The 12741-nt window shown below is 42.4% G+C and overlaps 1 protein-coding gene across 1 annotated transcript in view; it reads right to left on the bottom strand.

Moving 5' to 3' along the window:
* Positions 1-12741, bottom strand: part of SLC17A7 (solute carrier family 17 member 7) — a 90573-nt gene that overhangs the window by 18934 nt on the left and 58898 nt on the right. Inside the window, exon 4 of the mRNA XM_075191261.1 lies at positions 5967-6081. Within this exon, the coding sequence (XP_075047362.1) occupies positions 5967-6081 (115 nt within the window). The remainder of the gene's footprint in view (positions 1-5966; positions 6082-12741) is intronic.

Below are 12741 nucleotides of genomic sequence, written 5' to 3'. Positions count from 1 at the left end.
ATAACAATACATATGCACAGATGTATGAAGTCAATTATTTAGATAACTGCCTGTTGTCGTCATATTAATAATAGGGATGCACTGAAAATTGGCATTTTCGTTAGCATTAGACCACTTTTATGAATAATCTATGCAGAGATGCAGGTGAAACATAGATAAAGTCTCCTTTGGATCTGGTTTTTCCAAAATATAAAATTTAAAAAAAGTAATAAATACATAAAAAATTGTCCCTAATTCTCCCCCCAATCACAAAAATTATGACACCCATTCTCTGCTAATGATGCATTTTGTATGAGTGTCAGACGCTCATGCAGTAATGTATGAACGTCACACAGAATGCATGTGGTCCCAAACCCCAGTTTTAGTCTAGAAGGAGGCTGTATCCTACTTATTTCCACACTAAGGATTTGTGCAATATTGTTTCTGTTCATGTTTTTCTATATTACGATCACGTGACATGGGAGGGGGTCAAAAAGAGTGGATCCAATTATTTAATTCTGCACAACACGGCATCATCAATCACAGGTGCCTAGGTCAGCATAAACTGCGCCTAACCCCCTTATTAGTACGAGGTTGAATCACAAAACTCAAATGTTGCACATTAAATATTTTTTCTCATTCCCCCCCCAAAAAAGGAGTTGTATTTTAATGAGAATAAATGTTTAAATATGCAAAGATGGAGAGTTACAATTCTGCATCAAATATCTTGTTAAGATCACTTTAAATGTGTATTGTGGAAGCAAAAAAAAAATGGCAAGAATGCATTCATTTACTTAATTTATTTGCAGAATGGTATCCTAGAATTACCCCAGAAGAAGGAAAGAGAACAGTCCAAAACATATGTCAGGGCTGAATTGTGCAGTAAGACAAACCCCTGAGCACACTCCTTGGTGATGTCAGTCATATCTAGAGATGGTCACTGACCCCCGTTTTTTGGTTTTGGATTCAGTTTTGGATCTGGATTACCATCGCGTTTTGGTTTTGGTTTTGCAAAACCGCCATTGCGTGTTTTGGTTTTGGTTTTGGTTTTGTTTGGTTTTGTTTTGCTATTTTGTTGGAAAATCAATGTTTTTGGGCCTAAAATAACCCAATTTAGTGCTCCAACTGTTTTAGAGATAAGTAATCTAATTGTTGAGGTAATAAATCATCCAAAAAAACAGTTTAATTCTTCGTTGGTAGGCCTTCATTTATTCTACACACAAAACAGATTGTCTTCCTCTCCATCTATGCATATTGGCAATGCAGCCATCGTCTTTGGATGTATATTACACCCTACACTTATAGTTAAATATGTAAAGAAATGGACTATCAATTCATCGCCGCTTGAATCCGCCATTAGAGAACAGTCAGTGCTTGGATGTCTTGGATGGTGAAGGCCTTCCTCGTGGAAGATGTAGTTCATTTTTATAAACATCATTTTCTCCACATTTTTGGGAAGTAACCTTCTTTGGTGATCACTGACTAAGTTCCCTGCTGTGCTGAATACTCGTTCAGAGTACACACTGGAGGGTGGGCAGCTTAGGTATTGCAAAGCAAGTTTGTACATGGGTTTCCAAATGGCCTGCTTTTCTTCCCAGTAAGGAAAGGGACTGTCTGACATTTCCATATCAACTACCTCTTGAAAGTAATCCTCCACCATCCTTTGCATGTTTATACTCGTATTGGATGGAGTTATGGGCAAAGTGACACATTTTTTTGAAAAATCCTTCAAACCAGCCCAGATGTTAAATTGTTCTGGTCTGCCCCCTGCGTCTTCCCTGCTTCTTTTTGGGAAATTTAATTTTTTACGAACAGCAGCAGCTTGAGAAAGTGAAGGAGGACACGTCGTCAAGCCGAGGCCCAGTTCAGCGGCCAACTTGCTGAGCAATAGCTCCTTGCAAAAGTTCACATCTCGCTCATTTACAAGTAAAGACTCAATGTAGGTTTTAAACCTTGGATCAAGCACAGTGGCCAAAACGTACTGATCTGAGTTCAAGATCTTAATAACTCGAGGATCATTGTGAAGCGAATTAAGTACTTGATCGACAAGGCCAACATACTTTGCTGAATTGCTTGCTTTCAGCTCCTCCTTCATTTTCTCAAGCTGCTTTTCCAATAGTCTAATTAAAGGAATGACTTGGCTCAAACTAGCAGAGTCTGCACTCACCACACGTCACAACTTCAAATGGTTTCAGCACCTTGCACAGCACTGAAAGGATTCCCCACTGTGCAAGAGTGAAATACATCCCCCCTCCTTTCCCAATATAATGGCTTGTGCAATATGCTTGGATGGCTTTGCGCTGTTCCTCCATCCTCTGAAGCATGTACAGGGTGGAATTCCACCTAGTTACCACCTCTTGCTTAAGTTGGTGGCAGGGCAAGTTAAACTGCTCTTGGAGCTGTTGTAATCTCCTACATGCTGTGGCTGAATGCCTGAAATGGCCTGAAATTTTACGGGCCACCGAAAGCATCTCCTGCACCTCACGGTTATTTTGTAGGAAGCTCTGCACCACCAAGTTGATGGTGTGAGCAAAACAGGGAATGTGTTGGAAATCACCCAGCTGTAATGCTCGCACTATATTGTTGGCGTTATCAGAAATGACATACCCTGGGGAGAGTCCGAGTGGTACAAGCCATGCATCAAGCACATCTCTCAGTTTGCGGAACAAATTGTCAGCCGTATGCCTGTTAGTGAAGCCGGTGATACAAAGAGTGGCCTGCCTGTGACAAATGTTACGTAGTGGTGTACATGCTGCTGCTGTTCCTGCTGGTGAAGGTGAATGACCAACCCAGTGGGCTGTCACTGTCATATAGTCTTTGGTTTGGCCACTTCCACTTGTCCACATATCTGTGGTTAAGTGAACAGTGGGCAGAATGGCATTTTTCAGAGCAATCTCTACATTTTTACACACTTTTTGTTATAGTTGTGGAATTGCTTTAGGGGAGAAATGGTGTCGCGATGGAATTCTGTAATGCGGACACAAAACCTCAATTAACTGTGAAAAACAAGCTGCGTTTATTGTGGAGATTGGATGCAGATCTAACACTAACATTGCAGCCATGGCGTCTGTGATTCGCTTGGCGACTGGGTGACTGGTGTCATATTTGCTTCCCCTCGCAAATGATTGTTTCACAGTTAATTGCTGAAATGTAGGACTGCTCATTTTCTTGACCTGCCTCTGGGATGACGATTCACCCCCAGCAGCAGCAACAGCAGCAGCAGTGGGACTAACGCTTTCTTCAGAGGAATCAATAATAGTGCCGGAGTCATCCAGCCTTAAGTGGGATGCCGGGCTAACTCCGAGCGCTACTGAGGATATTGATGAGGATGGTGTGGTGGGTGTATTTTGTAGCCGTCGGTATGTCGGTGAGCGGAGGGTCTTAGCTGATGAGGGAGTGCTTGTATTTTTTTGGGAAGAACTTTCTGCTTTTCCCAACACTTTGCCATGAACTCTCGTTAAATGGCGTAACATAGACGAGGTTCCAAGATGGTTAAGGTCCCTCCCTCGACTGACTGTGGCTTGACATACACTACAAATGGCTATACAATTGTTGTCTGGATTTGGGTAGAAATAATTCCACACATAAGAAGTGGATTTTTTTGTTTTATGCCCAGGCATGTCAATGGCCTTTTTCTTGTCACGTGCCAGAACTGCTGCCACTGGTGCAGGACTTACACAAACAACCCCATCCTCATCAACATCCTCATTAGCGCCCTCGTCGCCTACACAAATCTCCCCCTCATCCTCTTCTAATTCCAAAGTGGCATCCTCAATTTGGGTATCACCGGCTACACTCGGGCTATTAAGGCACACATCAGCAGAATGCTCATGATTAGACAATCCACTGTTGGATGGACTCTCCACAGGGATTGTTGTCATTTGTGAATCAGAGCAAACATTCTCCTCTAATGCCTCACTGTTATCTTGCAGCTCGGCTTTGACGCGTAACAGTAGTTGTGCACCAATTGTAGGCTGGGTAACTTTTTGGGATCTGCCACTAATAGCCAAAGGTGAAGGCCTCATTCTCTCTTTGCCACTGCGTGTGTAGAATGGCATGCTTGCAATTTTTTTTTTATCGTCACTTAACTTTTGCTCAGTTACACTTCTTTTTCGCTTCAATACAGTAATTTTTTTGTTTGTTTTGTTTTTTGCACTAATTTGGAAACACTCTGTTGTTTGACATCGCCTTGGCCAGATGATGTACTGGGAACACTAACATCAGGACTGGTGACAGAACCTGGTTGCTCATTCTGATTCTGATCATATGTGGACTGCTTTGAATCCATTCTGAGCGCAAAGCACTGAGGAGTGCTAAAAATTATTTGGTAGATACTGCTGACAGATATGACTTTTGACAGCCAGAAATATTTATGCATAATTATGGGGGACACCCCAAAAGCACCGAGGAGTGCTAAAAATTATTTGGTAGATACTGCTGACAGATATGACTTTTGACAGCCAGAAATATTTATGCACAATTATGGGGGACACCCTAAAAGCACTGAGGAGTGCTAACAATTAGTTGGTAGATACTGCTGACAGATATGACTTTTGACAGCCAGAAATATTTATGCACAATTATGGGGGACACCCCAAAAGCACTGAGGAGTGCAAAAAATTAGTTGGTAGATACTGCTGACAGATATGACTTTTGACAGCCAGAAATATTTATGCACAATTATGGGGGACACCCCAAAAGCACTGAGGAGTGCAAAAAATTATTTGGTAGATACTGCTGACAGATATGACTTTTGACAGCCAGAAATATTTATGCACAATTATGGGGGACACCCCAAAAGCACTGAGGAGTGCAAAAAATTATTTGGTAGATACAGCTGACAGATATGACTTTTGACAGCCAGAAATATTTATGCACAATTATGGGGGACACCCCAAAAGCACCGAGGAGTGCTAAAAATTATTTGGTAGATACAGCTGACAGATATGACTTTTGACAGCCAGAAATATTTATGCACAATTATGGGGGACACCCCAAAAGCACCGAGGAGTGCTAAAAATTATTTGGTAGATACTGCTGACAGATATGACTTTTGACAGCCAGAAATATTTATGCACAATTATGGGGGACACCCCAAAAGCACTGAGGAGTGCTAACAATTAGTTGGTAGATACTGCTGACAGATATGACTTTTGACAACCAGAAATATTTATGCACAATTATGGGGGACACCCCAAAAGCACTGAGGAGTGCAAAAAATTATTTGGTAGATACTGCTGACAGATATGACTTTTGACAGCCAGAAATATTTATGCACAATTATGGGGGACACCCCAAAAGCACTGAGGAGTGCTAACAATTAGTTGGTAGATACTGCTGACAGATATGACTTTTGACAGCCAGAAATATTTATGCACAATTATGGGGGACACCCCAAAAGCACTGGGGAGTGCCAAATATTAACAAAAAATAATAAACCTCTATCCTCCTCTGTTCTCTAGCGATTTTTGTTAGAGCAATTGCAAGAAGAATATTGGATTCTCTGTCCCTGCTCTAATCAGCCTGTGACTACATCCTGCTCTCTCCCTCTGCCAAATGGCGATGGATTGCTGTGTATATGTTATAATGTTAAAGTATCGCGAGAACCGAGCCCCGAGATCCGACGACGTCACAATGACGTTCGGCCTCGATTTGGATTCGGAACGGGCGGGTACTCGGATACCCAAAGTTCGGGTGGGTTTGGTTCTCGGGGAACCGGACCCACCCATCTCTAGTCATATCTGATTTTCCTTCTAGAATTTGTGGGAGATTGCTAGACATAGCATCTGAATATGACAAGTACCACCGTCCTGCCAGCCGAGAGCTACGAGTTGTCTTTAACGGAGTGGAGAGATCAAAGTTTACATACTATCAGAGCTGCAGTGGAAAGTCAGGTTAACAATGAAAAATGTGTTTCACGTTTATGGTACAAATCTTAAAATATTAATTTTAGAGTTTAGTAGGGCTTTAATTATGCCATGCTTTACCTCTACCAATCCCTGGAGGATCCTGACGAAGATGACACATCCATAATGTACTCTGGCAGCCGAAGGGATCAACATGTTTAACGTTGATGTAGCAACAATAGCAAATCCAAACACCCTGAAAAGCAAAAACGGGCAAATCAGATAAATGTTCAAAAGTGACAGTATTATGAAGTCAGGGACATAATTAAGTTCTGTCAACTGCTTTCAGAGCCCCCTCCTCATCATTACATACCCACTGCGTCACATTATCAGCCCACTGCACGGCCATGGAAACAGCCCATTTACTACAGATAGCTTAGCTCTACTATCATCATCATTTATTTATATATATATATATATATATATATATATATATATATATATATATATATATATCTATATATATATATATATATATATATATATATATATATATATATATACATACATATACATATATATATATATATATATATATAGTCTCACTAATTCCACAGCGCTGTACAGAGAACTCACATCAGTCCCTGCCCCATTGGAGTTTACAGTCTGAATTCCCTAACACACACAGACAAGCAGAATAGAGTCAACTTAATAGCAGCCAATTAACCTACCAGTATGTTTTTGGAGTGTGGGAGGACACCGGAGCATCTGGAGGAAACCCACGCAAACACGGTGAGAACATACAAACTCTACACAGATAAGACCATGGTCAGAAATTGAACTCATGACTCTGGTGCTCTGAGGCAGAAATGCTAGCCACTAAGCCACTGTGCTGCCTACTATGGAAATTGTATTTAGTTGGTGGCAAGTACAGTTTACTAATGTCAATCAGGTTTGTTCAGCAAGTATAAATATTACTGCATGTGATTTATTTAGTATATTTCCTCCAGCACACTAGATGGTAATGAAGTATGATCAATTTAGAATCCCTAATGCCCGTCCTTGATGTTTGGAAAGACCATTATTTAACTCTAGAGCAAATCCGCTCAGCCTTACATCATGCGTGAGGCTAAAGCTATTAAAATGTAATCTGATTGAATTTTAACGGGCAAGACTGGCAGTCTGGTCATCGGGTGACTGGCATGGTATGTGTTCCATGTTCGGGCATTCGACCTGAATGTCAAACAACCGAGCCATTTGGCCTACACTAAATCCCCATGGTGATAACATTACTTGAAAGAAACAGAATACTGTTCAGTTATGCTGTATTGTAAAATGGGATTCCAAAGAAACTGAACACAAATCGTATCTCTCAACTCTTAATATTTGCAATTGGTTTTTATGGACTTGAAATGTTATGAAGCTCTTTCTAATCAGTAAGTTAGACATGTATCAACTGAGCTTAAAAAGATAGAAGACAGGAGTCAATAACATACTTGCCAACTCCCACGGAATGTCCAGGAGACTCCTGAAATCCGGATAGGTCTCCCGGACTCCCGGGAAAGCAGGCAAGTCTCCTGGATACTGCAATTTGCTAGCCAAAATTATGCTATTGGTGGTGAATCGCGCCAATTTGGTCCCGCCCCCAGAACAAAATGACGGCCCTGTCTAGGGAGCGGGGTGAAAATGTCACGATTGACCCCACCCCCTCCCGCCCACCAGCCACGCCCCCTCTCTGGGATCTCCAGGACTTCACTATGTATAAGTCGGCAAGTATGGTCTATAATTAATGTTAAAGCTCTATGAAAAACAGCTAAAAGATATCTCAACCCAAACTAAACATTTTCTGGTGCATATCCACTCTTTTCCTCCATATCACTGTTTATAGTTGCCGTCGGAGGAGTGCACAGAGGAGGAGTTGGAGGTACAGCTCTCATTCTTGGTAATAAGAGTAATTAATACCAAGTGATGTGTTTCTACCTCCTTCATGCGCCTAAATACTTTTTTTTTTGCAGTAGATTTGCGTTATATTGTAGAAAAGATTCCTGTATGTGTTAGGAACCCCTCCAGCCGGCACGACACAACCCGGAATCTACTCTGCCAGTCAGGTGTTCACTGGAGCCCCTGATGGTGGGGACAGACTGGGCTGCAGACTGACAGAGGGTCGTGAAGTGTGTACCGGCTGGGGAGAACCCAGGCAAGCGGAGTGGAATCCAAGCAGAGGTCAGGGGCCGGCAGCAGGCAACAGTACCAGTATACAAGCTGAGGTCAAAGGGTCACGAGCAGACAGGGAGGTTGGTATTCAAGCCAGAGGTCAGGGCCACGGGATACACAAGCAAAGTCCAAATCCAAGCCAAGGGTCATACACGGGTAAACAACAGCAAGTCCAATAGTCAGGAACAAGGCAGAGAGCAGGTACAGCAGACTGGATACAGAGACTATAACCGGCAATGAGGCAGCAGACCTCATTGCCTTAAATACAACCCACAACCAATCAGAACCTGCCCCTAGACATAGCCACACTTGCAGGCTAATTGCCAGCACCTAGCAAGACCAATCAGGGCTTAGCCCTGAAATCCACACTTGCAGGCTAATGCTTGCTAATTCAGCCACAGGCTGAATCTGCCTGATTGTCCCTAGGGCGCATGCGCGCCTGGCTGCCAGGACGCGGCGCTGAGGAAGCGTCCGACCGTTGCGCAACGGTCGGGAGTTGGAGGGAAGTGACGTCCCGGTCGTCATGGTGACGGCCGGGATGTTGGGACCGACAGGAAGCCAGCCGCGGTGCCTGTGAGTACCGCCGCGGCTCGTGACAGTATGGTGTCATTCTTCTGCACAAAAAGTAACATTTTTATGCTAGTACATAGAGCCCTTCCTGGAGTTCAATGAGTTAATATAAAAAGTATTAATATGAATACAAATTTATAGTTAATATGTACTGTTTATTAGATCCGCCAAGGTCCTCAATATTTGTAATGCTGTAATGGTCCTATGCCACACTCCTTTCTCCTCTTACCACTCAACTTCTTTGTCAAAACCCCTTCCCCGTGAAATTCCCATTTATGTGAATGGATATTCCTTGGGAGAGCTGTTGACAGTGGGGGCGTTGGGCCATTATAGATATTGGAGATCCATTGTGAGCTGACGCATTGGCCCATCCACGGCAAGTACAATTTTGTTTCTAATGTTTGGTCATAGAACTCCACCCAAAACTAAATTTTTTATTTTTGAGTGGAGTTTTGCTTTAACCCAAGTGTTGAAAAGAAGTTGATTTTCTAAAATAAAGCAGCGGTGGAACATGGATATAAAAAATTTTTCATTGAGTGTATATCTACTTTAAATACACCCCTTCAATAAATCTTAACTTATTGCGTTCAACAAGGTTAATGGCTGTGGTTTATTAAGCATATAATAAAAAGAAAGACATTTGGGGGTATATTTACTAAACTGCGGGTTTCAAAAAGTGGAGATGTTGCCTATAGCAACCAATCAGATTCTAGCTATCATATATGTAGTACATTCTACAAAATGACAACTAGAACCTGATTGGTTGCTATAGGCAAGATCTCCACTTTTTCAAACCCGCAGTTTAGTAAATATACCCTCTTGTGTAATTTACACAGTGTGAAAATCATTCTCCTTTCTCTCTGTATGCATGCATAAATGAAAACTGCAATACCATACATTTGCCTGTTTGCTAATCGTCATCTGGGACTAAGGGCTAGATTTACTAAGCTGCGGGTTTGAAAAAGTGGGGATGTTGCCTATAGCAACCAATCAGATTCTATCTTTCATTTATTTAGTACATTCTACAAAATGACAGCTAAAATCTGATTGGTTGCTATAGGCAACAGCCCCACTTTTTCAAACCCGCAGCTTAGTAAATCTAGCCCTAAGACTGCTTTGTGAACCCTAGCTTTGAGCAGCAAATGCTTTCTGGTGTAGTAGTGCAAAGTCGCATCTTGTCACCCTGTCATTAAGTCCACTTTCCCAAATTATGTATAAGAGCACACGCTTTCTCGCTGAAAATCAAGATGAATTAGCAACACATAAGGACCAGCTGTTAAAATCTAGTTGTTCTCTGCTACCTCTCAGAAATATCTCCAAATTTACCCACTCAGCCACCATTTTGTTTTTCCTAACGTTCATTAATGGCTGCAGACAACACATTGTAAAAACTATTAGTTTCTGTGTCTTTAAAGTCATCATTTTCTGACATAAATTGAGGTACATAGCCAGTTTTGGTGCTGCCATTAAAGGGAACCTAGCCTAGGGCGGCAATGGTTAGGAGGTGAATGACATAATGTAGCTCATTCAATGTTTTTAATATCCCCATGGTGACCCCTCACTGACTGCTGGCCTCTGACATGGAGAAGAAGCAGAGGAGGGCTGGCAAATTCTAGCCCAGTGGGCAAGACTGGACTGAGCAGCCTATTGGGAAGATATTAAAGGAACAAACGTGCACTCAAAACTCACCTCTTCCTCAAAGCCTACCAACCATCTACTTAACCCCCATCTCCTCCCTTTAGCTCGTCCTCCCTTCTTTCCTCTTGCCTCAACTGGCTCCTCTTGTGTCTGGTCTGTTTACCCTCCCTTAGGATGTAAGCTTGTATGAGCAGGGCCCCCTCTCCTCCTGTCTCCATACCTGTTCTTCCGCTCCGTCTTTACTGCATATGACTGGCCGGAGTTTCTGAAGTATTGGTACTTTTTGTTCATTGTTCTGTATGGTTTCACCCTGTATAGTCTACTGTTAGTACTGTGTGCGGCGCTGCGGATACCTTGTGGCGCCTAACAAATAAATGATAATAATAATAATAATAACAAAAATGCTGTTTGCCCAATTACCCAACCCAAGTTAGCCCACTATAGTACTGGTCTGGAAAGTAGATGCCCCACTGCCCAGCCTGACAATGAGAAGAAGCAACTTGTAGCTTCTTACCTGCGAGGCTGTTGACTGCTGCTCCTCGATGTCAGTGATGGAATGGAAGTGTAGTGTTGGCAATGATGTCATGGCCCAGTGCCACACTCCCAGTCTAAGGAATAGGAGAGGTCACCCCTCTGCCTGCTAACATAAAAAACAGCGGAGGGATGGAGGGCGCAATACCAGTAGGGTGGGAGAAACCACTCCTTCTGGGGTAAGAGTGGCTGAACCTCTGATGGGGGGGCACTGACCTTGGGTGCCCATAGAGCTTCCACCGGGATTGAAGTAGAATCAGGCAAACATGGATCTTGTACTGTGCTTGAACATTGTAGATGACTATTGTAATATTATCTTTTAAATAAACCATAACGGTTTGGAATTGTTGGCTTTGTTTTCCTAACATATTTGAAGCATTTATGAGTTTACTGAATAATTGCAGAGGTAAAGCTTTATTAAGATCAGCAGGTGTTTGGGAAGTAAGGAGACCAAATAAATGTAGGTTTGGACCTATTTTTTGAATAATGCCTACCCCCCGCTAAGATGAGTGATCTACAAATGAATGCAATAAAACTTTAAGCCAATGAGAATTCCACCATGAAGGTGTGGATTGAGAAGCTGCTGTTCTTTGCGACTCTACACAATGGATAGCAATTAGTAAAATATTTTTTTTTGTGTACAGTATTTGCTAGTGTTGGTATCCTTGATCTCTTGCAACCATAGGGCACTGTCTATAGTTGCAGCTGGTCTCATGCTCCCTACAGCTGGACATAGATGCTGGGAGATGCAAATCGACCCGACTGCAACAGTCAGTAGCCAGTATAGCTATCCCATATGGGAAAGCAGTTACAGGAACAGACAAAAAGTTTGTGAAAGTTTCCTGCAGTTACCAACAACAATTGATTGCAGGGCAGGTAACCCTAGGCTAAAGGTATAATTTCCAGATTGCTTAGCGTACAGGGAACAGTGATTCAATGTTTTTCTGAATTAAAGGCTCTGCAAAATACATCACTAAGTTGTGTAATTGAGTGACTTGAATATAGCAATAGTGAAGAAATAGTAAAGAAAAACCCCTTATAAGAAATAACGAAATTGTACTTAGGACACACTAAGGGGGAATTCAATTGGCCGCGCTACGGGTAAAAGTAACGAGGCCTGTGCATTATTACCGTTATTACGGTAGTTTCAACGTCGTTCTTTTGGTCGCAACTCCCTGAGCTGTGAGCAAAAGCATGTATTTACACTTGCCCTCTAGCAGGTGCAAAAGACATGGCTCCTGACTGGTGTAAATGTGTCTATATACAGGGTGTTTCAAAAACATGGACCTGATTTCAAATCGCTATATCACTGCAACCACAAACCGCGCATGAATGAAACTCTTAAAAGGGCAGGGCATAGAGTTTCAAATGACTACCGCTAGATACCTCTCCCAGCGCACCAACAGTCACTAGTCTCAGTCATTGGCGACACCACAACAAAAGGAGTTTTGCGTTCTGCAGTTCAGCAGGACTGAATCCGGAATTACAGTGCAGCGTGTGTTTCAACGGCATTTTGGCATCGATCTGCCAATGCCAAAAAGCATTTGTTGTTGGTTCTGACACTTTGAGGAAACAGGCTGTTTATGTAAGGGGAAGAGCACAGGGCAACCATGCACTTCAGAGGACAACTTGAGAAGAATTCAAGAGAGCTTTCTGTGCAGCTTGCACAAGTTCACTCGTCGTACCAGACGAGAACTTGCGATCCCTCATATGATTGTCTGGCACCTGCTGGCTCAGCGTTTTCTAAATGACACACTGCCTCAATGTTGGATAGGTCGCACGGGACCCCAAGACTTGGTGCTAAACTATTGGCCCCAAGATTCCCAGATATTACACCCTGCAACTTATTCTTGTGGGGATATGTCAAAAACGTGGTTTTTTTGCCACCATTAATTAGTGACTAATCTGAATGAACGCAAAAACAAAATCTGTAAATTCAGTTGAAGAAGACATTCTGAGTGGA

Source organism: Mixophyes fleayi, chromosome 11, assembly GCF_038048845.1.
Source record: "Mixophyes fleayi isolate aMixFle1 chromosome 11, aMixFle1.hap1, whole genome shotgun sequence".
NCBI lineage: Eukaryota > Metazoa > Chordata > Amphibia > Anura > Limnodynastidae > Mixophyes > Mixophyes fleayi.
The sequence above is the reverse complement of the archived record's forward strand: the minus strand, read 5'-3'. Positions and strand labels throughout refer to the sequence as shown.